Below are 26,814 nucleotides of genomic sequence, written 5' to 3'. Positions count from 1 at the left end.
TCCATGTGTGGGCTGGGCTGATCAGTCACAAGCAACAAAGTTCAAAGTGAGTTATAGTCAATGCCACATTGGGTTATAAATTACAGATAGTGTATCTTCATAATGTATTCTGTTTTAACAACATGTTTATAACCCTGCAGGTCTCCTAATTTATCTAGGAAGATGTTGGGTTGGCTGTGTTGGATACCAACTCCCAAAGTTAATGATAAACCTGCCTGCACTGCTCCATTGCCTCATTGGGAGGTTTCCTACAAACATCAGAAGCTGAGATCTGAAATAGGTAAACTAGGATCCCCTAGATGATTTATAGGTAGGTATTTTAAACAGTATTGTGATAAATTCACGTGATAAGTCAGCTTAATTGGGCAAAGATAAAGAAAGACTTGCTTTGATATGGCACCTCATCACATCACTAACGTCTCAAAGAATTTCATGTACAAAAATTTCTTTGAAATGCAGTGACGGTTATGTAGGCAAATGTGGCAGCCATTTTGCACACAACAAGCTTTTACAAAGTGTACAAGTGATATTCTATGAGTCTGACCTACAGCATTTATGCTTTGAATATTCAGCGTTCAAGGTGAAATGATTTCAATCATCAGAAAGTGATATAATCTCTATGGATAAAATAAAATGTTTCATGGAAAACATTCAACATATGGTATAAATAAAGTATTGAAATATTTGATAAATCAAGGATATATTACGAAAAGCTTTATTCACATGGAAGCTGGACTTCTTTGCCATTTTTTCCAATAGTGTGCTAATAGATCTTCTATGGCATTGCTCATGGTTAGGCCAGGACCTGATCAGGTTCCTGACATTTACTGAGGTCTCAGACGGGAACATGACTCCAATTGCTTCCATTCACCAATGTCTTGTTGCTTGTGCTGGAGTTGGGTGCTCAACATTCACCTGCTGCCAATAATACTCAGGTTGGGAGCCTGCGTTCTCCCTTTGCTGCTATTAATCAATCTAGGGACCTCACACTCACCCTGTGACCCTGCCCCTCAAATCTCTTGACACGTTGCGTTGTTGGTTCCCACACCTGCAACAGTCCCGGGTGTTTTCTTCCCCTCTGGTTCTGAAATATGATTGGTCCAGCAATCAATCATGAAGCAAAGAGGGACCCTACAATTATACAGCAATGAAAGCTGTTGATCATAATGTCAAACATGATGTTTCTCCCTTATTAAACTGTTGATGAAGATTAATCCGGCAATACTCCAAGTCCTTGCACAAGATCAAATACATTTTAACGTCCTACCTCATAACATTCTATGATTGTGGCTCAGCGATGGTTACTCATAGCCTGGTTTATGATTTATAAATGGCATCAGAGAACTTCTACATCCAGCAGACAGGTCCCATGGCGATGATAAGAAAACCAATTTGAAAGAAATTCACTTTAAAAAAAAATTATATATTGAAAAATCTTGGTGATGGGATATGGTTCATCACCAAAGTTGAAAAGAAATGAGCTAAGTCAACGAGCAGCGAATAGGCAATGCCAGGGTTGTTTTTTTAAAAGCATGTATATTGTAAGAGGAATGAAAGTTTGAAGGAGGCAACAACAGCCTCCATTTATATAGCACCTTTAATGTAATAGAACCGTCCAAGGCACTTCATAGGAGCGTTATCAAACAAAATTTGACACCAAGCCACATAATGAGATATTAGGGCAGATGACCAAAAGCTTAGTCAGGGAGGTCAGCTTCAAGGAGCATCTTAAAGGAGGAGAGAGAGTTGGAGAGGCTTAAGGAAGGAATTACAGAGCTTAGGGCCCAGGCACCTGAAGAGACAGCTGCCAATGGTGGAGCGTTTAAAATTGGGAATGCTCAAGAGACCAAAATTAGAGGTGCGCATATATCTCTGAGCATTGTAGAGCTGGAGGAGATGACAGAGATGTGGGGTGGGGAGTTTGAGGACAAGGGCATGGAGAGATTTGAAAACAAGGATGAGAACTTTAAAATCGAGAGCTTTGCTTAACCAGGAGCCAGCATGGGCCGGCAGACACAAGGACACTGGGTGAACAGGGCTCGGTGCGAGTTCGGACAGGGGAAGCAGAGTTTTGATGACCTCAGGTTTATGGAAGATAGAACATGGGAGGTCAACCAGGAGTGCATTGGAATAGTCAAGTCTAGAGGAAACAAATGTATGGATGAGGGTTTCAGCAACAGATAAGCTGAGGCAGGGGCAGAGATAGGTGATGTTATGGAGGTGGAAATAGGTAGTCCTACTGCTGGTCGGAAACTCATCTCTGCTTGGGTCAAACATGATACCAAGGTTGCAAACAGCCTCAGACTGGTGGCTGGGAATGGAGTTTGTGGTGGAGAGCAAAGCCAGTGGACCTGATTTTAGTCCATTCAAAACCCACTCACTTGCATGGTGTTAAAATCAGGTCCAATGGATTTGGTCTTCCCTATATTTAGTTGGAGGAAATTTCTACTCATCCAGTACTGGATATCGGACAAGCAGGCTGACAATTTAAAGATAGTGGACGGGTCAAGAGAGATGGTGGTGAGATAGAGCTGAGTGTCATCAGCGTACATGTGAAACTGACACTGTGTTTTCGGATAATGTCCCTGAGGAGCAGAATGCAGATAAGAAATAGGGGGGAGACAATGATAGCTCCTTGGGGGACACCAGCGGTAACAGTGTGGGAATGGGAAGAGAATCCATTGCAAATGATATTCTGGCTATGGCTGGATAAATAAGAATGAAACCAGGTGAGTGCAGTCCCGCTCAGCTGGACGACAGTGGAGAGGCGTTGGAGGAGGATGGTGTGGTCAACCGTGTCAAAGACTGCAGACAGCTCGAGAAGGACAAGGAGGGATAGTTTACCTTTGTTACAGTCACCTAGGATGTCACTGGTGACTTTGATAAGGGCCGTTTTGGTACTATGGCGGGGCGGAAATCTGATTGGAATGATTCAAACATGCAGTTCTGGGAAAGATGGGGGCACAGATTTGGAAGGTGACAACACATTCAAGGACTTAACAGAGGATAGGGAGGTTGGAGATGGGACTGTAGTTCCACAATTTTGAGGTTCTGGGATTTAATAAGTTTGAGTAAGAGAGTGCAATGAACCTTGACATGCTGACTGTATTATTTGCCAATTAATAATCACTCCAATTATTAGCAATTACTTCACAATTGTGAATCCTTCTGTTGACACACATTGACCCATTGTGCACTGGCCATTAATATTGGCCATGATGGGCACTGTTGGCAATAATGGGCCCAAAGTCGAATAAAAGAGCCTAATTGACAGATATGTGTTATAAAATTAATCTTTCCTGGATCACTTTCAGGGCAGTATTCTCAGATCAGGGTTCATGTGGTTTATTAAGTCATTTTTACCGCCAGAGTAGATTATTGCTTTGTTATTATCCAAGATCTTCATTAGTTTCTCTATAAAATAATAACAGAAAGCTAAAGACAGTACAAAATCTTATTCTTGAGTTGCAGGTGATGTTTATAAGGCACAAGCTTTCCTTTGAAAGTTCATGCCCTTATCTGAACTCCCTTCAATTTGATTACTGTGCTATTTATTAAGCATTTTTCTTCACACAGAAAAACAAATGATTAAGTCACAGTGAATCGTTCTGAGTTAGGGGAACTGTTGTCTGATCTCAGAATGAGCTCTCAAGAAGTGGGGAAGTGGAATATATAACTCCTGTGGTAATACTTCAGTTCCAGCAATCAAACTCCCCTGTAATTGCTGCAGTAAATGTTCAGACTTTCTTGGAAATACAGTTGTCTACTTTGAAACTTGCATTTACCTTATAGACAAAGAACGTCTCAAGTTTGATCCCTGGCCTGTGTTGAGTGAATTGATCTCAATCAGGGCAATGGTAAGGATGCTACCTTGGTGGCCTTGGTGTTCCTGGGTTAGGAAAAGGAAGATCAGCCAGTGACACTCTTCATCACCATCAAGTGATCCCTGCTGGAAAGTACACATGTGGATGTCAGGTGAGGAAAGGATCAGGCTTGGTAATGATGCTTTCCTATGGTTAAATAGCTACCATTGTTCACTCTCCCTGAAAATGGCGACCTGGGCAAGGTAGCAGAAAGACCATATGCTAGCAAAAAGCTTCAGGAGAGGAGGGAAGATATTTGAGGTGGGGAAACGTCAATTGTTTTCAAAATTGCCAGAAAGCTGCATATAAACAATTTATTAAAATGTTAACTGTAAGTCAGTTACCGTTGCCTTGAGAATGCATTCTTGACTCTTTAGGCAGAAATTTTATCTTGTTGACCCGCTCACGGCGGGGGCCTGGTAAGGGGTCGGGAACTCTATAGTTTGTGGAGTGGGCTTTGCCTTGACTTTTTCACCCAGCATGGCATTAGCAGCCCACTTCCGAATTTCCCAACTAATCTGAAAGTGCGGATGTGATGACAGCCCGCACCTGTCAATTGAAGGATCTCTATTAAAAGGATCCCCGGCTGGGGCCAGAATGGCTCCATTTCAGATCTGCCACAGGGGATAAAGTAAGCATGAGGATGGAAGTCCAGCTTGAGAAAGCTGCCCCCCAGTTCTCTGATGCTTCCCTGGAGGTCATGCTGCGGGCTGTGTGCGCTTGAAGAGAAGTCTTGTTCCCCATACCAGGAGGAACAGGTTAGCCTCACAAACATAACAGGCGTGACTCGAAGTAGCTGAAGAAGTGAGCAGCAGGAGCGGGTTGTCTCATAGCTTGATTCAATGCCACAAGAGGTTCAATGACCTCATTGGGGCCAGAAAGGTGAGCGGTGTCCCATAATTCAAGTGCCAACACCCACACTCTGAATTTCCCAGCATTCTCCTGCATAGCACTCCTCAGACCAACACACCTTGCAGCTCCCTGCTTTTCTTTCTCTCTCGAGGCACCTCCTCACATCCGCCTCTGAACAGCCAACACTGACACTGAGCCTCATCTTATTGCCATCTCTATCTATCCCTCATCGTCATGCTGCACAAATATTCTCATTCCATCCTCTCAACACAACCCATTTCTGAAATGCATAACTCTCTGCTTTCTCTCCTTGCAGTAGAAGAGAGCACAGAAACCAGGGGTGGCCGCAGACTGACCCCTGTGGAGGAGGAGGCCACGGAGAAATGACATTGAACCCTTTCCCCATGTCGCTTCTAATTTATGTTATTATTTATTCGTTCATGAGATGTGGGCATCACTGACCAGGACAGCATTTATTGCCCATCCCTAATTGCCCTTGAGAAGATGATGGTGAGCTGCCTTCTTGAACTGCTGCAGTCCCTGTGGGGTAGGTACACACACAGTGCTGTTAGGAAGGGAGTTCCAGGATTTTGACCCAGCGACAATGAAGGAATGGTGAAATAGTTGCAAGTCAGGATGGTGTGTGGCTTGGAGGAGAACTTGCAGGTGGTGGTGTTCCCATGCATCTGCTGCCCTTGTCCTTCTAGTTGGTAGAGGTCGCGGGTTTGGAAGGTGCTGTCTAAGGAGCCTTGGTGAGTTGCTGCAGTGTATCTTGCAGATGGTACACACTGCTGCCACTGTACATTGGTGGAGGGAGTGAATGTTTAAGGTAGTGGATGGGGTGCCAATCAAATGGGCTGCTTTGTCCTGGATGGTGTCGAGCTTCTTGAGTGTTGTTGGAGCTGCACCCATCCAGGCAAGTGGAGAGTATTCCATCACACTCCTGACTTGTGCCTTGTAGATGGTGGACAGGCTTTGGGGAGTCAGGAGGTAAGTTACTCACCACAGGATTCCTAGCCTCTGACCTGCTTTGGTAGCCATGGTATTTATATGGCTACTCCAGTTCAGTTTCTGGTCAATGGTAACCCCCAGGATGTTGATAGTGGGGGGTTCAGTGATTGTAATGCCATTGAATGTCAAGGGGAGATGGTTAGGTTCTCTTTTGTTTGAAATGGTCATTGCCTGGCACTTGTGGGGCACAAATGTTACTTTCCACGTATCAGACCAAGCCTGGATATTGTCCAGGTCTTGCTGCATTTCTACACAGGTTGCTTCAGTATCTGAGGAGTCACGAATGGTGCTGAATATTGTGTAATCATCAACAAACATCCCCACTTATGACCTTATGATCGAAGGAAGGTCATTGATGAAGCAGCTGAAGATGGTTGAGCTAGGACACTACCCTGAGGAACTCCTGCAGTGATGTCCTGGAGCTGAGATGATTGACCTCCAACAACCACAACCATCTTCCTTTGTGCTAGGTATGACTCCAGGCAGCAGAGAATTTTCCCCTGATTCCCATTGACCTCAGTTTTGCTAGGGCTCCTTGATGCCATACTCAGTCAAATGCTGCCTTGATGTCAAGGGTAGTCACTCTCACCTCATGTCTTTGATCTCCCACAGGTCCTTCAAGCGTGACACAGGAACTGGAGTGGGAGGAGACCAAGGAATCCTGAGAGGAGACCGCGTGCTCTGAGGAAGCACTGTCACATGACTCATGCGCACTCTCCACAATGCAGATACACACACCACAGTGGGACCACCAAGGAAGTGAGCTAGATTGTCACTTGGTGAGGCGCATATCGCAAGTGAACAGCCGCAGGTGTTGGAGACACGGGTGACAGTGTAGAGGCTCATCAGAGGTCGCAGGACCCTCCAAGCCCTGCTCAGCTGGTCGCAAATGCTAAACCTTGGAGGCCATCCATGAAGAGGACTATTCTGGAGCAGCAGCAGAAAATGTGAGGTTCTGTCAGCATTTCCAAAGGCCCTGTGCACTATTGGAGGGAGATTGGAGGAGTCAGTCTCTAGCATGAGTATCATGTCGTCTCAGGCCTTTGCACTGATGTCCAAGTCCATGGAAAGAATGGCCACCTGCAAGAAGCATGAGATGTGGCAGGCAAACAAGTGCAGGCTTGCCCTTACCAAAGGCCTGCACACTCAATCTGCCACTTTAAATAGGATGGAGGAAAGCCTTGCCTTGGCCATTCAGCACCTCACTGAAGTGCAGCAAAATGCTCTCCAGCTGTTAGGTAGCAAGGAAATGCAGGTGGGCCATGTGCGGGAAGATGGAGAAAGGGCACATGCAAGTGGGGACTCTTCTCAAGGGGCTCCTACTTCTCATCCCTTGCCCACACCCCAGCCCCACCTCAGAATCACACATGTTGCTTCCTGCCCCGATGACTGAGTCTGCCCCTGCATGGGCCCTAAAACACAGAGGACATCAGCCAGGAGCATCGCAGCTGTCAGAGCAGGGGAATGTGCAGCCTGCCTCTAGTTCTGCTGAAGCCACAGGGGTAGCACCACGTGTGTCTGGGATAGTTTTCTCCAGCAATATGTCCTACAGCCAACAAGGGGGCATGCCAGATTAGACTTAGGCTATTAACTAAATCTGGCACATTACTCATTAGTAACGGTACGTGAGCATTTATCTCATAGCGATCATAATGTGATCGAGTTTAAAGCAGTGTTTGAAAGGGAGAAACATGAAACAGCTCCTAAGATTCTCGATTTAGGGAAGGCTGATTTCAATGGGATGAAACAGAGAGTGTCCACTGTAAACTGGGCAAATCTGTTAATAGGTAAAATGACAGAAGATCAGTGGGAGGTGTTCAAAAAAGAACTTAACATGATGCAGAACCAGTTTATACCCCTAAGAGGCAAGGGCTCTACTTGCCAAAAAAGAAAGCCATGGACAACTAAAGAGGTAAGAGACATCACAAAACTAAAAGAAAAAGCATGCAAAAATGCAAAAAATAGCACAGATCCTGGAAAATGGGAGAGATACAAAGAACAGCCAAGGGCAAAAAAACAGATAGTAAGTACCACAAAAAGGGAGTATGAAAAGAAATTTGCAAGGGGTATCAAAATCAATACAAAAAGATTTTGCAATTACATTGGGAAAAAGAGTGGTCAGGAGCAATGTGGGCCCCTTAAAAACTGATAACAGTGATATTTTCAATTAAAATAAGGAAATGGAGGACATGCTGAATAATTTGCATTAGTATTTACAGTAGAGGAAGAGGTCAGTATACCAGACATCCCAAGGAAAACTAATAATTAAACAAGGTCAGGGACTCTCCAAAATTAATGTAAGCAAAATAACAGTAAGGAAGAAAATAATAGCATGAAAGTGTGACAAATCCCCAGGAGCAGATGGTTTCTATCCCAGGGTTTTAAAGGAAGTAGGTGAAAACATTGTAGATGCTCTAACTATAATCTTTCAAAGTTCCCTGAATTCGGGAACTGTTCCTTTAAATTGGAAAATTGCGCATGTTATTCTGCTATTTAAGAAAGGTGAGTGAGGGAAACCAGGGAATTATAGATCAGTTCATTATAGATCAGTGGGGGGTCAAAGGTTATTGGGGGTAGGTGGAAATGTGGAGAAATCAGTTCAGCCATGAACTTATTGAATGGCAGAGCAGGCTCGAAGGACCGAGTGGTCTACTCCTGCTCCTAATTCGTATGTTCGTATGTAGTTAGCCTAACATCTGTTGCCTGATGAATCTGATTGAAGTTTTGAAAAAGTAACTAAAGAAGTGGGCAGGGGTATATCTATGGATGTTATTTATGTGGACTTCCAGAAGGCATTTGATAAAATCCCTCATAAGAGACTGCTCGCGAAAGTTGAAGCTCATGGACTTGATGGCAAATTATTGACCTGGTTAGGAGATTGGCTGAGAGGCAGGAGACAGTGGATAGGGATAATGAACATAAAAGCAGAAAATGCTGGAAACACTCAGCAGGTCTGGCAGCATCTGTGGAGAGAGAACAGAGTTATCGTTTCAGATCTGTGACCTTTCATCAGAACAGTTGACCTGAAAGTTCATTGGCCTGAAACGTTAACTCTGTTTTTCTCTCTCCATAGATGCTGCCAGACCTGCTGAGTATTTCCAGCATTTTCTGCTTTTATTTCAGATTTTCAGCATCCACAGTATTTTGCTTTTGTATTCGGGATAAAGGGCAGGTACTCTAGCAGAATGTGATGAGTGGTGCCTCGCAAGGATCTGTGTTGGGGCCTTAACTATTCACCATATTTGTTAACGACTTAGATGATGGGATAGAAAGCCACAGATCCAAGTTTGCTGATGACACAGATAGGCAGCATTGTTTGCAGTGTAGATGGAAACATAAAATTACAAAGAGATATTGATAGATTAAGTGAATGAGAAAAACTGTGACAAATGGATTTCAGTGTAGGCAAATGTGAAGTTGTCCACTTTGGACCTAAAACGGATAGAACAGGGTACTTTCTAAATGGGGAAAAGCTAGAAACAGTGGATGTCCAAGTCCCTAGATCATTATATGTCATGAACAGGTACAGATAATACTCAAAAAGGCGAACAGAATGCTAGCTTTTATATCTAGGGGAAGAACATACAAGGGGGTAGAAATCATGCTTCAGCTATAAAAAGCCCTGGTTAGACCACATCTGGAGTATTGCAAGCAGTTCTGAGTGCCACACCTTACAAAGGATAGATTGGCCTTGGGGGGAGTTTAGCATAGATTTACCAGAATGATACCTGGACTTCAAGAATTAAATTACAAGGAGAGAAACTCGGGTTGTATTCACTGGAATTTAGCAGATTAAGGGGTGATTTGATTAAAATTTTCAAGATATTAAGGGGAACAGATAGGGTAGATAGGGAGAAACTATTTCTACTGGTTGGGGAGTCCAGGATTGGGGGGCATAGTGTAAAAATTAGAGCCGGACCCTTCAGGAGTGAAATTAGGAAACACTTCTTCAAACAAAGGGCGGTAGAAGTTTGGGACTCTCTTCCGCAAATAGCAGTTGATGTCAATTGTTAATTTTAAAACTTAGATTGATAAATTTTTGTTATCCATAGATATTAAAGGATATAGGGCAAAGATGGGTATATGGAGTTAGTTTACAGATCAGACATGGTCTCATTGAATGGTGGAGCAGGCTCAAAGGGTTAAATGGCTTACTCCTGTTCCTATGTCCAGATTAGGAAACTGAAGAGGAAGATTTTTTTAGTTGCACAAGGAGGTTCATTTGGGTGTTTATAACAATGCCACTGTGTTAATGTTTTTGAGAATGTTAATGAAATATAAACTTTATTTCAAGTCTTCATTGTCCAGTCATCTCCATTGTTGCCTCTTGCCTGCCAAATGGCCATCAGCCTTGCGAAGAATGGCATGACCAGAGCAGAAGAGGAGCAAAGGTTGTGAATGAAATGGAGGGATTATTGACTGTGGGAATGATTTGTGTTAGGTTCAGCATTGTTTTGCTGTATGGCTTCACACACTCAGGTTATCAACACAGTGCCTGTATGAGCCCGTCGCGGGATTCTCTGGAATCTAGGTGAGTGGCTGCAGGCAGCCTTGCCACATCAGGCTCCTCCTCACCCTACTTCTCCTCCTCTTCCTCTGAGGATGCAGAGCTGTCATCACCTTCCTCCTTCTGCTGCTCCAGTCCTCTCTGCAGCACAATGTTGTGCAAGGCACAGCAGACCACTACTATTTTGGACACACTTGCTGGTATTTATTGACGGGCACCTCCAGGTCTGAACGGGTATCTGAATTGCATCTTCAGCAACCCAGTGGCTTGCACTATGACTGCTCTTGTGCTCATGTGGCTCTGGTTGTACATTTCCTCAGCATCAGTGGTAGGGCACCTTACAGGAGTCATCGACCATGTCCTTCGAGGGTAGCTCTTGTCTCCAAGGAGCCATCTGCTGACTCTGTTTGGAGGTGCAAAGACGTGCAACATGTGATTGGCACATTCTGAAGGCATCATGGCTGCTTCCAGGATATCTTGTACAGGCATGCATGAAAACCTTCCGGTGGTCACAAACCGGCTGAATATTGATGGAGTGGAATCCCTAACGATTGCTAAATATTGCTGGTTGATCTGAGGACGTCTTAATTGCCAGATGTGTGCAATCTATGACTCCTTGTACCTGTGGGAATCCAGCTATTGCAGAAAATCCAAGAGCCCCTTGGCCTCCTGTGTCGCAAAGTGGATGCAAGTAGCAGCCCTGACAAACATGGCATTGGTCACCTGGGAGATGCACTTATGCAAAGCGGATTGTGAAATCCTGCAGCTGCCACCAGCAGACCCCTGGAAGGATCCGGAGATTATGAAATTCAGGGCTGTTGGGATCCTGATGGCCACTGGCAATGAGTGCCCACCTGGACTGCCTGGAAGGGGGTCTTGTTCCAGGTTGCTGCAGTTGTCAGCAATGGCCTGCTGTGAAAGTCTGAACTTCCTGAAGCACTGTTGCTCAGCCATGTCAAAATAGCTGATCCTCTGTCTGCATATCTTATGTTAGGGGTATTACCTCCTTCGAGCTGGAGCTCTGTGTGCATCCTCTCCATCCTGCTGACATGTGAGTGAGGAGAAGGCAGCTGCTACTGCTTTTGGTATTGCTCCTGCTACTCCTGGTGCTGTTGGTGTTGCTGCTCCTCTTGTTCCTCATCAGAGGTCCAAGGTAGAGCTGCAGTGAAGGCTGAAGTGCAAATCAAGGTGAGTAAAGCCCAAGATAGCAAAAGCAACCTCCAAAATTATGCAAATCACTGAAAGCACACTCTCAGAATGAGCCCTGTGAGCAAAGGCCTTTCACCTAGGCAAGGAAGCAGCTGTCCTGTTTCAGTCTTTCAAGGTTTTCCAGCCTGTCTCTGCTCCTCAGTCCAGACATCTCTCTACACTTGTTATTCAACAATACTCCAGCATCCCACCCTGCCCATAAGCTCCCTTATGATGTGCCACTACTATTTCCCATTCTAACTGCTACAGATTTTTTTCAACTCTGTGTAGTTTTCAGTGTCAGCTTCTTTTCCAACTTCCATCCACGTTGGCAAGTTAAAGCATGTAAAATTAATGCAAGCATCTTTTATTCCAATGCTCCCAGCTACATTGCATTGGTACTTACCACTGTACATGTCTTTGAGTGTTAAAAATAAAGTGTACTAAAACAGAAACTTGATAAAGATAAAATGAGACAGTGAAACAAAAAGAAGAGAAATAAATGGAAGGAAAAGGTGTTGAAGGAGGTCCAAGAAGATAATTAGTCAGAATAGAAAAAGGGGAGTTTACAATGATGGAATATATAGAGAAACACAGCAAGAGATGAAATGAAAAACTACTAAATACGGAAAACTGCATAAAAGCAAAATACAGGGAATACATGACAGGTCAGTCAGCATCTGAAAAGAGGAGCTTTACGCTTGAGATGTGAATAAATATATCTAAGTTTTCAGCTTGTTATAGTTCAAATTATAAGAAGAAATTATAGGAAGAACAAGCGACAAATTTCACACTGATTTCTTTAATTTGGAGCCTGGAATTCATAAGCATCCACTGCTCTGAAAACTTCCCTCACCCACAGCAATTAACCTCAGAATGTTGCTGTTTACAGTCAATAAACTTTGCCATCTTAAAGGGACAGGCCAGATTAAACAGATCTCCACCTTAGCATCAGGATAATACATTGTGCGTTACATGGTATAATGCTCCATTCATAATGAAATGGTCTGCTACCTGACTTGCTGTGAGCAATGCCACAGGAAAGCCAGTAGTATTTTCTTGTTTCCAGATGCTGACAGACCTGCCCTGCATTTGCAGCATTTTCTACTGAAACAGTTACAGAAAAAAAAAACAAATATAAAGAGAAATAAACTTAAGTGTATGTATTGGAAAATTAATTTCTTCGTCCATTAAGGGTCACACATAATGAAACCAAACATATAGGACAGGGTTGTGGGCTAAGTGATGTTCAAACGGCCAAGATGCAGAAAGAACTAACAATAGGCTCATTTTACTTTCATATAACTCTTTATAGGGTGGATTTATAAATTATCAGATCACATGTATGCAACACTTCCAATGTCAGTTTGTGCATTTCCCATATGTTAGACAGAACCCCACCAATTCTAGAAAAGTTTGATTCGTTCTAGTTTTCAGGGTCCTAAAAAGAGAATGTTCCATAAGAAATATGTTTATATTTTGGAGAGGGATGAGCTTGCATTTGCTAGCAAGTAAGCATGGAAATAAAGGCTAGGTGGACAAATAAGTCAGTAGTGTCTCTGTAAGCTCCAGTGTCAAACCTGAATTCTAACCCAGGCGGTTCAGAGAGAAAAAAAAAACGACTGTTTGGACATGATCCCTTACATTCTGCTGAGAGTCATCAATTATGCAAGGTAACGGCACGCACTGGTAAGGGAAGGAAGCGCTCCAATATGGCGACAACCGCAGTTTCTCCTGCATCCTTTCAACATCTGCAGTACAGCAACGCCTTTCGGGATTTGTGTTAATACACAAAAATGTAAGTGAATCCCTTCTTTTCCTATAGCGGCAGCGCAGGTTTCGGAAATCAGGGGCATTTTCACCTGCTATAGCCCCAGCAAGCCGTTGCCGCAGAGCAATTTTCCAGCTGTGAACATCGTCTGCATTTCTGAGTAGGGTGTCTGCCGGGGCTCCCCAAAAAACTGCAGATCAGCTATGAAATAGCAGTCCTCTTCCCTGCTTTACCGCGTATTTCGCCTTGAATATAGCAATTGCATAGATGTTATATATTTAAATGTCAAATCAGCCCCCTCCATGATATTAGCCCAAACGTCGACAGATCTACATATTCCAGGTCTGAACTAACAGAACGTTTACTTCCCTCTGTCACATTAACAACTGGATTTTAAATGCATCAGATTGCACCATTTTATTGAGACCTGGAACACTTTCCACAGTAAGAAGAGGATAGGGGAGAAATGTATGGCTCGTTTTAAGTTCTTAAAAGGTATTTAAAATGTGTGGTTATGCCGTTAAAGGCAGTTAGAAAGTCAAATCGGATACAGTACATGGAGCATTGTGAAGGCATTCTGGCTGTATTTGGTTGAAAGCCTGGTTTGTGGTGTGAGGATAATGCCGGTCTCTCTCTCTCCCCACCAACACCAACCCCCGCCCCCCTCGCCTTCCCCTTTTACCGAACTGAGCTGTGCTCGCTCCCTGCTTGGGTGATGTTTGAATGAAATTTGTTATTGCGGGTGTGGTGCTGTGGGTTAAACCGATGGATCTAATACTGTCTGTATCGTCTGCCGGAGTTTTTTTTTAAATATAAAAAACATTATATAAGCATGCGTTATTCCCTGATTTGACAGAGGTGAGTCAGTCTGGGATTTCTTTAAGGAATGGCGTGAAAGGTACCGGATGCCTGAGTACTGCAGTGATTTTTTTTCCCCTTGGAATCCAATGAACCTAACCCTATATATTTTAATATTAATTATTCACACATATTGCACTCCCCGTATACACTCGATTACTGTGAGGCGAGGTTGCCGCTAATCGGAAAACGTTGCGAACAAACGAGAGCTACACGATCTGTGATTTGGGAAAAAAATGTGGTTTTTGTATGGTTTGGACGTATTGAGAACCAGTTGCAGGCGTTAAGTGGTCATATTGTTAGGTAGGTGTGTTGCAGAGACTTAAGAATGTGGGGTTGAATCCAGGTGGTGTGATGGAGGGATTCCTAATTTGTGGAATTTATTTTTGAATGCATGTATTGATAACTCAAGATGTTGGTTTCGAATTATTTCTTTTTTTGAAGAAACAAGGGCCTAGGAAATAATCATCCTGGATGCAAACTACCAGCTGCAGATAACAAGTAAAATGTCTCACAGAAGGTGTTTTGTCAGCCTACCTATAGTCTAGAATAAAAATATAATGCATCCAGAAATTTGCAAGGAGTTATTTGCAGCAATACATTGTTAAAGCTGTCATTGCAGTTCATAGTCTCGGTCTCTTTTTAAAATATATTTCTTGATCAATATGAAAAGTAAAATAAAGTCTTGCATTCTTGTCTAATAGTTTAGAAATGGGGATTAACGAGGCCCATGTGCTATTCCCCCGTCCCCCCTCCCCCCAAAGAGCTGCGTTTGCCTGCGTGCCGAGGTAAAGTGCTGGTAGGTGAAGATGTTGTATACGGTTATCCGTTGTTTGTGTGGTCTTTCCCCTGAAATTAATTTATTTTTAAGTGTAATATATAAAGCGACTCCCCCGCCCCCCCCCCGTTATTTTGGTATTTCCGAATCTGTTACACACGTTGGCCCCTGAAATCCCCTTTGGGTAGCCAGACCTACTTGCGGTGTTGAGTTTTGGCCTAATCCCATCTCAGCCTTTTTTCGCCTGCCCCTAAAATATGCAGCATGCCATGTTCCAAAGAAGTAAATCTCCATATTTCCATATCGTCTGCGTATCCCTATTAAACAATCTAAAATCTCCAGGCTCTTATTACTGGTGCCCAATTCACGTGGGCTGAATGTCAGTGCTCTCCCTTTATAATATAGTGATCACGTGTTTTACAGCATAACCATATTCATAACATATTTTCCTGCCTTTAAAACAGACTTTAAAAAAAAATAAGCGTTTTAAGAGGACGCTACACTTTGGTCAATGACAGATGTTTGGGCGCAACGAACACGATTGACTCTTAAAATGTGGATCGTTCGCTAAGTTTTGTGCTTCTACTCCAACCGACCCTCTCAATAACATGGCATCCGCCCTAATCGAGTCCACCTGTATAAATGGTTTGCTTGCAGGATTCTATTTGGGTGTGGTTTTGCACTATATATAGTGCATCTTTATTTTTTATATATTGATAAAGGTATCTAATTGTGTAAATAGACCCACTGCAAGGCGATAACCACATTTTGCTCTTGAAATTAAACAATTTGATCTGCACAGCGAAATAGACGATCAGATGTGGCATAAGGAACGGTGTTGCTAAATAAGGCACATAGCAACAACGCAAATCTTTCTGTTAAGTACGTGTACTGTACCAGGCATTCTGTATGGTTATTTTGATTGAGAACGAATCGGGTATCTTCCATCTTTTCGGAATGTATCCCATTACCCTTGTAACTTTACATAACAACAAATTAACACTGTTATATTTATAATACCAGGCTTTGGTTTTTAGGCTTTTCCTGCTGCGTTTTAACGTTAATATTTTATCATTTGAGCGATTAAAAACTGCATTTTAAATTTCAGCTTGCAGCCTCCATTCTGGACACGTGATTCCCATTCATTATTGATTGCCTTCCTGCTGATGTAGCTGAAATAGTCATTGGGATAAAGAAATAACCCGGAATTGATGCTTTATTGATCTGAAAAGGATTTGCAAAGGAATGTCCAGTGTCTTAACATGAAATAAGACAAAAATCAGAAGGTAGGCTCATGGATAACAATCAAAAATCTTGCAACTGTATTCTGACTGATTTTAGCCTAAATGTTTCCAGTTGTTGGAACTGAGGTGAAAAGGCAAATTGAAAGCGGGTGGACAGTGTTATATCCTAAGGAGCAGGGAGATCGGACATCGCAGGGAGAGCAGGGTGCTTGTTATGAACATGTGTTGTAATAATGATAGATCTGGTGCTTGTTTGTATAGTGGGTGAAATGTTTAATTTATTGGCGTGAGTTAAGGTACCATTCACTAGTCGAGTCTGTCAACTTTGTTCTTGTACCTGAATTGGCATGAGTGAAAATTTAGTAGCCTCGAATGTGTACTTCCTTTTGAATGAGTGTTACTTATCTTGGCTTTTGGTCTAAGAAAGAATATGGATTTTACAAATAGAGTACCAACTTTGTATTTCAATTCCATGTTTAGGCAGGATATAATGTATCGCAGAACTGTTTAATTGGTCTGTAAAATTACACATCACATCTTGTTTTGATATCACAAGGAGTCAAACGGACAAATAATTAGATCAATATTTGAGTTTTTAATCACCAATGTACAGTGATAGTTTGGATTGAAACTAACAATCTAGATCTAAATTGAGTTTTTCTCTTAAATATGTTATGGAATGATTGAAACTGCAACAAAAATAGCGTATTTACAAAGCAAAATTAAATATGGAAGAAGTCTGGAATGCATCAACATCATTGCCTCTGGTGAGAAATTTCAACTGATGATAAGCACATATCCCAGTTTGAGCTGTCATAATGTAACATAGGAAACTACTGTTACCTTTGCACTGCAGTAGTTGGAGAGTGTATACACTATCTAAATAGGATCTTGAATTTCAATACAATAATTTACAATAATTTGCTTTTCTGAAAACAAAACTATCCCTATTCCAGCAATATTTTGTCTCTTGTGCATCTTTTCAGTCGACTGGGCCCAGCCCTAAAAAAAACTGAGATTATGAAACCCACTTGAGATTACTTGCTGTTTTGAAGTGGGACTCTGGAATCTAAGTTATGGTTGAGGTTTATTTGAAAATTAACTGTGCTCAAATATTTACACTTGTAAAGAACCAGAATATTACAAAACTAAGTTTGGAGCAACAACAACATTTTACTACGCAGATTTTTAGATGTCAATTGAGCACACCCATTAAGGAGACCTTTAAGAATGACAAGATTTTGTTTAGGTAAAGAATAAAATGATTTTGCCGTGTTTTCAGGGCCTATTAATGCATTATAATGGTGGCTGTACAAATTTAGTAACTTATGGAAACAAGTATGATTGGAACATTACTGGACTCCTGCCCACTCCGTTTTGCTGTTGTGTTGGAACATTTACTGTGCCAGTGTGCGTGTTATGCTATTATGTTTGTACTATATAGAAGAACAATTGGTCAAATTCTAAAAATAGTTTTGAATATTTTAAAATTTCACCCACATTTCACTGCATTTCAAAATAATCACTTGGATATGAGCATTTTGGGGCATTTCTGAAAGACCTAATAATGTGCTATATAAAAGAAAATCAGTTTTTCTCATTGTTAGATGAAGGAAGCATTTAATGGTGAGCCTCAACTCTAAATGTTGATTCTCATTAGTTTATTATCTGTAACTTTTTTTACAATATATTTTGAAATTTTATTTGTTGAATTTCTATTCAGACAGAACTGTCCCATCCTGGAGGCTACATAATTGAAGACATTGTTGCAGGATGAAAAGATGGCAGCGCACATGCTTGCACCGCCAGGCCCTGACAGTTTCCGCCTTTTCACCCGCGAGTCTTTGGCTATCATTGAGCAGCGGATTGCTGAGGAGAAGAAAAAAAAGCCCCCCAAGCAAGACAGCAGCCACCGAGATGATGATGATCAAAATAAGCCTAAACCAAACAGCGACCTTGAAGCGGGCAGAAGTTTGCCATTTATCTATGGCGACCCCCCTTCTAAATGCATTGCTGAACCATTGGAGGACTTGGACCCTTTTTATATAAATCAGAAAGTGAGTGCCTTGGACAACAGTTACTAGCTCTTTTTACAGGGGGAAAGCTGTAAGATCAGGTTGAAGTACCAGAAGTGCAGTTGCAAGAATAGTTTGGTGTTTTCCACTTGCAAAAAGCTAACAGTCACATAACAATAATTGTCTTGGGGGAAATGGGCCTTAGGTTTTAAGTTTAAATCTAAATTTTAGCGTTATGATTGATACCTTAGAAAAATTGGATCATATTTCCCTTGTGTGGTAATGTTGCAGTCTCAGCCTTGACCTGTAACCAACTTCCATTCAAAAGAGCTTTGTACACTTCCCTGAGTGCCATCATAGCTGGCTTGCAATGGCCACATACTTGTTTTGTTTTCAGTTATCAATTAGGTAATAATTACAAATTCACAATTTCAAAGCATATCCTTTTTCTGGTTTTTAAATTGAGTGTTTATCTGATTTATATTGGCAGTCATGTAATGTTCCCAATGTGGCTTGCACATATTAGAAAAGGGTTAAGATGGATGTTCATTGTAAAGAGTTTAGTGACTGAAAAGTGGATGAGCCTTCAACACATGAACTCACCACTACATCAACACATGGATATTCCAGCCATCAATAGACCAAGACATAGATGCACCAATCAAAACAGGGTGTTCCTTCGTGTTAAGTAGGATGCTAGGCTTTACCACATCTGGTTCTCTTAGGCTATTTTCCACTGGGTGATATGGCCCATGTTTTTATGTTTACTGGTAGTAAAAATAACATATTTTGTCCCTCAAATCATAGTTTACCCCAGCAATGATGATGGGCTCTAACATGCACTGCAGGATGGAAATGAAGGATTGGGTTTTTTTTAAAGAAAAAGTATATTTCTAAACTAATAATTAGAGCTATGCGGGACAAGACTCTAGTTTAGTTTATTCTGCCCATAAAAATATTTCAAAAAATGTTAAAACCCACTTTGAATTAGTGTTGACCCTAATTTGTGACATTACGTGGGAAATCAAAAATGGGCAACAATTATTGTTGCTTTCCCCCATGCCCAACTCCTCCCTCCCAGCTGATCTACATGAAATTGCCAGTGACTTGGTGCCATTAGAATGGCAAATTCTCTTCTACCTTGTAAAAAGCGCCACATTTTTTTCATTATAATACAACTGCCGTGTTTGTCCTTTTGAATTGATAGGATTTGAAAAGCTTAAGTTGACAGACTGACAACTCTTTTATAAAAGGTTTCTTCATACAATGTCAAGTTTATGAGACCTTTGCGACCTGATAACCTTATTTTCTTGTAATGTTTACCTCCATGAAGTGATATTAAGTTGATTGGGCAAAAACACAGCTAGATTTTACAATTAAGAGTGCATCAATTGAACACATTTCTTTTTCAATATGAATGTTTTCCTATTAGGATGTTCATGTGTTATGCCTGTGGCTAGGACTTGAGAGGAAATCAGGTGTGGGAGCAAGATTGTGAGGATCTGAGATTTATTCTGTATGAAATAGGAGTTAATGCTTTTGTGAAGTTGTCTCCACTTTGTTTTCCAACAAAGTGTAATTTTTCAAAGAACACTGTGGCACTGCAAGTGCAAGTAGAAAACTAAGATGGAAGGAGTAAAATTAATACATGGTAAGCAAAGCTTTGAATCCTGTTTTCAGTGGATTGAGTGGAGCTGGACAAGCCTCAGTCAGCAAACTTTATTTAACACAAAGCATTATCTGTCGCAACAAGAGATTCTGTAGTAATTTTACGCTTGCACCTGGGTTCAAATCTAGTCCAGAATGATGGTGTGAAAGGCACTGTGGGCTGCAAGGGTACAGATTGAAATGCATTTGGGCAGTCTCAACCTGGTTCTGAGTGAGCATGGGCCTGCTGTACGAAATCGTCCCAATTTGGCAATTCCTCAGCTTGGTTTCCAGTCACCATGGGTTTGGTAAACAAGGCCAAGTGAATAGATTGACCATAGTTCTGAGACGCCCAAGATGGAGGTTGTAGAGAATGAATATTTTGTTTGCTGAGGTGAGGAGGCTGGAAAGATGCCTATTTTTCCAGTTGTCATGCCTTATTTGCCCAATGACATGTATGTTTGTAATTTTTTACTGGGGGAGTGTGTATCATGCTGCGGCAAGTCAGTGCTCCCGTGTTACTTGAGTCATAAATCAAACGGCATCAAAAATCCACTTGATTAAGAAACGGTCAATCTGTTTTTTTCTTCCATGCAGTTTAATGAACCACATTCATCTGAAGTGACAGATCATCGTAAATATCATAAAGAGAGATATATGTGCACTCACTAGTGTCACACATTCCTTCCTTGTTCTCATTTACCTTAAATCTACTGGTCTGATGAAGGTGATATTTTATGTAGAATTCCTCCTCTAATGTCAAAGTGAGGTTTCACTCTAGTGACATGAATGGGGAGTACCACTTGGTAAATTCTGCTCGCTGTGGGTGAAAGGCCAAGGCCTGTGGTGCAGGGCACTGCCAAAGCTGAAAAGAAATTGGGGTAAATCAGTAAGTAAGTAGAACTTGAGTAAACTTGGATTTCAAAAGGTTGTAGATTTATAGAAGGGAAGGAAGATGTGGGAGATAAGTATTTGCCCAGATCCTAGAATACGGATCTCGAGATCCTGAGAACAGCCTGCAATAATATAATTTTCATTTGATATTTTTATTTACCCGTGGTGCAAAACATTAAATGTAGCGAGCCACTAATAGGGCTCAGGAGACTTGCTACTGAGTAATGTTCTTTTATATTGTGTACTACTCTGGTAGAAATGAGACCAAAAAAAACCCTTCACCACCACCAAGAAAAGCTCTGGCCCTTGGTTTTCCCCAGAACTTCGTACATACTGCAGTGCTGTCTCAATAAAGTGACACTCTAGCTGTGTGATATCCATTGTGCAAGTATACAGTTTTTTTAAAAAGTAAACCTGCGGTTTGAGCTGAATTGCTCTTGAAATGAATGCGGACAATCTCAATCCAGTTTTTAATGAGTATGGACCCACAACACAAGATTGCCACAGTTGGCTGCTTTTTTAAATTTGGAAAATGTCACAATTGATGCAGTCGGAGGTGCTCTTCTGTAGTTGGGGCTGAGGGGCAGTGTTGCAGTAGCATAGAGGGAGCTTTAGTCCATAACCTTATGATGAAGTACCTGACCTGGGACTGCTTGATACTGTGCTGGGTACCTGAAATGGGAAAATATTCCATTCTCTAACATGAGCATCCCTCGCCTTGATGAGCACAGAATGCATTCTTTTCTTAGACTGCCTTCAATCAGAAATTTTGCAGCATACAAGTTGGTGCAAAGAGGGGTGATGTAAAAGACCCAGTTGGCTTACAGATGTCTTCCAGAGATCAGCAGGAGGCCTTAATAGATTTACTTAATTTTCGGAGTACTTGCTGGTGGTGGGGAACTGTACACATCAGAAAATATGCAGGGTGTTCACCCTTTTCCAATTATATACTGCCAGAAAATGATCCCATAATCTCAGGCAGAAATATTTCTATTGAATTTGATGAATAGACTTATTCAATGTGTTAAATATAAATCTCTTTATGATGGAGGGTTAAACATTTTCCTTGTCAGGTTGCCAGATCCATGAATTTCTTTGCGCCAAAGAAGGAAGATAGGTCATATTCAAAGGATATATTTTTATATAGCAGCCAGGTAAGTTTTATATATGTTGGACAGAGTCTGTAGACTATTCTTTGATTTTTGTTCTTGATTTATTTGGCTTAGTTTGCATGTATGATGTGGAAATTACAGTCACAATTACATTAGTAAATAAATTGTACAGGCTTGAGACCAGCACAAATGTAGAGTAAAAATAAGATTTCCACTCTTTTATAATGGCAGCATTCGGACCAGGAATACAATCTGTTATGCACCCTGACCTCTTTTTCCACTTCTTGAGACTCTCGTGCTCCCCTGCCCACAATTTCCCTCTCTAGGTTGTTTGCTTGTATGAGTTATCCTGACTGTTACTTCCATCCTCAAGACAATCCTTTTTTTTTTGTTCTAAGGCTGCTGCATCCCTTTCTGAAGTTGCCATCACTTTTGCTTACCTCCTTGAAGCTGTTCATTTCCCTTTCTGAGGCTGCTTGGTCACTGTTATTTTTTCTGAGCCTAGCCATTTCTCTCTGTCGCCATTGCATTCCTTCCTGATATTACCCTCGTGCTGCTTCTCTTCCTGAGGCAATCCATTTCTTTCTCTGAACCTGCCCTAACTACAGCATCCTTAAGATTGTCCAGATCCTTCTCTAAATCCACCTTTACTTCCTGTTTCCTCCTCAAGGCCACCAACAAAAGTCACAGTAAAACTGACTTTCTTTCAACAAAAACAGCCATTCTGCTACTTCTTGATAAAATTCCTATATTTAAATAAGATCCTTATAGGTCCAGTGTAGTGCTTGCTTCCATCTAAACACATGACCTATGCAGACAGCAGCACATCTCCTGTCACGTTGACTCCACAAGGCAACCTACACAGTTGAGGAAACTACTGGGATGGGCCCAGCTCTGACTGTGTAATGGTGGTTTGCACATCTCTAGGGAAAAGAACCTTGAAGAAAGATATTAAATGTTTATTATATATGTGTATAGTATTGTAAGAATATCCATTCATATGATAAACCTGGTCTCCCAATGGCATTATTATCTGAGTGAGAGTCTGATTGTGACTTGTTCCTCCTAAGTTGTGAGTGTTGGCAAGCCCTTTAACTATTCGGGAGACTCGTAGCATTCATATGCATGCATTTCCAGCAGGGTTGTTGGGTTGTGACATTTTCTTTCCCTAACCTAGAGGCACTAAAGTCAGTTGCAGCAGCCCTAATACTATCTGGTTGAGATCAGCTAACTCAGGACATACTGGAAATTGAATGGTGGGACCTTCCTGGTCAGTATGGCTTAGCTATTTGCTGCATGAACTCAATGTGCCAGCAGGAGAGATTTAAAGGAAGTGCCATTTGTTTTAGTGTTGTGGTGCAGGACATATTGAGAGTATGTTGTGTGATTGTCATTATAGCGTGGGGGGGAAGGAAAATGTGCTTTGTGGTGTATTAAGCTGGTGGAAACTCAGTTCAAATTTGTCTTGTTGTCATATGTCCATAAACAGAAGTGTTAAACTGTTAACAAAAATTATATCTGTCAGATTTAGAAACCTGAACTATGGTATAGATGAGCTTGAGTACATCCAGTGTGGTTGCATTTTTTTTTACCTTGGCTATAGACAGAATACAATGGAAAACAGTTGGATAGTGAGACTATACAAATGAAGGGCAAGGCCTGCAATAATGCCATTCATGACTTATGAGGCCTTTTCATATTCTGCTGCTTCCTGTGGATGTTGTTTACAGTGCACAATGGATTTCTGATGGTGAGCAGAATGTAAAGTTTACATAGTACTATTAAAGCTGGTCTACAATGAAAGCAAGCAGCCACAGGCTATCTGCCTCCTATAGTGACACAGTATACTGGCTGTCCAAGTGGATGTTCTCACTGTTTTGGCCAACGTTCCTCCCTCAAAGAACACCACCAAAAACAGTCAACTGCTTGTTCCATTGCTACTCATGAGATCTTGCTGTGTGAAGAGTGATTGCCACATGACCCTACAGAGCGAGAGACACAGCATTTCAAAGGAGCTCAGTTTGAAGTGCTTCACATGCCATATCACAGAGATTTGATCTGGCACTAAATAAATTCTAGTCCTTTACCAGCAGAATCCTGATCAGCCTTGGTATTGACCCAAGGCAGATACAGAAAAATGACTGGCAAGTTTGCTGGCAGAACATTTGCCACTTAGCCCTGCTCGTGTACATTAATCTTCAAAAGCAATCTTTGGGCAGGAGGTGTTCAGCTTTCACTCTTGTAATAGGATGGTCATTTCATTTTGTTTTCTGATGATGCAACTTGTTTATTTAATACAACATCACGTGTGAAATGTAAAATTGCTGAATTTCAGTTTTCATACATTTTGAGATCATCTAAGCTGGCAAAGGTCAGCTTTTTTGACAATCATTTAAATGTATAGACATGCAGCCTTCAGTTAAGTAATCCTGTTTGTTCCCATTAATATTTTATTGTATTTGTGACTGAAAGTATTTAATGAGATGTTCTAGCGAAGTACAATAACAAGAGGTAGTTACTTTTACCTAATATTTTTGGAACCCTTTTGCTGTGAGTTAGACCAAATCTGGCCAGTGGATTCTAACAGAAAATGATTTTTAAAAATCCTGAAAATGTTTAGGAGATTGAAGCCCTGAATATATTAGGACCCAATTGTTAATTACAAAATTGCACTCAAAATGGGTTTCATTTTTTTATCTCCGTACATGCCTGGAATGGTGGTAATATGATTTCTGAACAATTGCTTCACTTTGCCAACACAAATGGGGGGGAAACATGCAGAGCCATCTGTGCAGTAAACTAGAAACTGCCCCTGTGCTCAAGGTGGTCACTCATAAAACAGACCGCCTGACAGACAGCTGATTTTGCACACTGTCTGCCTGTCGTTGTTTGAGCTCAGCTTGATTTATCTGCCCTCCCCAAATGTTGCTTATGGGAACATAGGAGCATGAGGAGGCCATTCAGCCCATCGAGCGTGCTCCGCCATTCAATTAGATCATGGCTGATCATCTACCTCAACGCCACTTCCCACGCTATTCCCATATCCCTTGATGTCATTAGTATTCAGCTATCTATCGATTTCTGTCTTGAACATGCTCAATGATTGAGCTTCCACAGCTCTCTGGGGTACAGAATTCCAAAGATTCGCTACCCTCAGAATGAAGAAATGCCTCCTCATCTCAGTCCTAAATGGCCTACCCCTTATTCTGAGACTATGATCTCTGCTGATCTCTTTCTCTCCCATTTTTCTTTCCTCTCCTCCTCCCCCTTCTCTCCCTCCTTCCTCTTGTTCTCCTCTCTTCGCATCCATACTGCCTTTCTTTCTCACTCTAACCTTCCTTCCTCCTTTGCGCTTGCCTTCCTTTCTTCCACCATGCCTTCATTCCGATCTTGCTAGTCTCTTCTGTACACACCAACCCCCCACCCCTTGCTCACCACTTCAATCACATAGAGTCGTAGAGTTATACAGCACAGAAACAGGCCCTTCGGCCCATCGTGTCCATGCCGGCCATCAAGCACCTAACTATTCTAATGCCATTTTCCAGCACTTGGCCCGTAGCCTTGTATGCTATGGCGTTTCAAATGCTCATCTAAATACTTCTTAAATGTTGTGAGGGTTCCTGCCTCTACCACTCCTTCAGGCAGTGTGTTCCAGATTCCAACAACCCTCTGGGTGAAAATTTTTTCCTCAAATCCCCTCTAAACCTCCTGCCCCTTACCTTAAATCTATGCCCCTTGGTTATTGGTCTCCCCCTCCTCACCCACCCCTCCTGTCTCCCCCTCACTCCTCACCTGCCCCTCCTGTCTTCCATTCACTCCTCGCCTGCTCCTCCTGTCTCCCCCTCACTCCTCGCCTGCTCCTCCTGTCTCCTCCTCGCCCGCCCCTCCTGTCTCCCACTTACTCCTCGCCCGTCCCTCCTGTCTCCCCCTCAATCCTCGCCCGTCCCTCCTGTCTCCCGCTCACTCCTCGCCCGTCCCTCCTGTCTCCCGCTCACTCATCGCCCGCCCCTCCTGTCTCCCCTCCCCTCCTCTTTCGCCCCTCCTGTCTCCCCCTTACTCCTCGCCCGCCCGCCCCTCCTGTCTCCTCCGCACCCTTTGCCCGCCCCTTCTGTCTCCCCCTCACTCCTGTCCCCCCCCCACCCCTCGTCTGCCCCTTCTGTTCCCTCCCCCCTCTTTGCCTACCTGCCTCTTCTATCTCCCTGCTCACCCGCCTGTCCCTTCTGTTCCTCCCTCCTACCCCTTTCGCCTGCCCACCCGCCCCTTCTGTATCCCCCCCCCTTACCTGCCTCTTTTGTCTCCCTTTCTCCTTCCCTCCCTGTTGCCCATTCCAACCCCATAATGGCTGTAAACTGACACCAAATCATAAAGGTATACAGCACAAGATGATTAGACACAGTTTTATAAAAGGAAATCATGTTTGATGGTTTATTCAATTTTTTTTGAGAGATTAACCAACAGGGTAGATAATGGGGTACCTGTGGATGTAGTATATTTGTATTTTCAGAAGGCTTTCAATAAGGTGCCACACAACAGGTTATTACACAAAATTCGGGCTTGTGGGATTGATGGTAATATATTAGCATAGGTTGAAGATTGGTTACTGGACAAACAACAGAGAGTAGGAATAAACACGTCATTTTCAGGATGGCAGGGTGTAATTAATGAAATGTTACAAGGGTCAGTGCTTGGGCCTCAGCTATCTGCAATCCATACCAATGACTTAGATGAGGGAACTGAGTGCAACATGTCCAAATTTGCTGATGATGGACAGCTAGGTGGGAATGTAAGCTGTGAGGAGGACATAAAGAAGTTGTAAAGGGATATAGATAGCAACTTACCAAGGCTCCTTTGATAGCACCTTCCAAACCCATGACCTCTACCACCTAGAAAGTGGTAGATGGGAAAACCACCATCTGCAAGTTCCCCTCCAAGCCACACACCATCCTGACTTGGAACTATATCGCTGTTCCTTCACTGTCACTGGATTAAAATCCTGGAACTCCCTTCCTAACAGCACTGTGAGTGTACTTATACCACATGGACTGCAGCAGTTCAAGAAGGCGGCTCACCACCA

At 42.3% G+C, this 26,814-nt stretch overlaps 1 protein-coding gene across 8 annotated transcripts in view; it reads left to right on the top strand.

Moving 5' to 3' along the window:
- The first annotated feature begins 238 nt into the window (after window positions 1–238).
- The window catches only part of LOC137358726 (sodium channel protein type 8 subunit alpha-like), a 238,476-nt gene continuing 211,900 nt past the window's right edge, over window positions 239–26,814 (top strand). For 3 of the 8 annotated variants that reach the window (XM_068024981.1, XM_068024984.1, XM_068024972.1), the window contains exons 1-3: window positions 13,102–13,219; window positions 15,937–16,114; window positions 17,796–18,129. In XM_068024981.1, coding sequence (XP_067881082.1) covers window positions 17,854–18,129 — 276 coding nt within the window. In that variant the 5' untranslated portion in view covers window positions 13,102–13,219; window positions 15,937–16,114; window positions 17,796–17,853. Of the gene's footprint in view, window positions 311–13,101; window positions 13,220–15,936; window positions 16,115–17,795; window positions 18,130–21,701; window positions 21,783–26,814 lie in introns of those variants that run through there. The other 5 variants (XM_068024973.1, XM_068024970.1, XM_068024971.1 and 2 more) reach the window with 4 other exon arrangements.

The sequence above is a fragment of the Heterodontus francisci genome, chromosome X (genome assembly GCF_036365525.1).
Source record: "Heterodontus francisci isolate sHetFra1 chromosome X, sHetFra1.hap1, whole genome shotgun sequence".
NCBI lineage: Eukaryota > Metazoa > Chordata > Chondrichthyes > Heterodontiformes > Heterodontidae > Heterodontus > Heterodontus francisci.
This window is presented reverse-complemented; position numbering and strand designations above follow the sequence as displayed.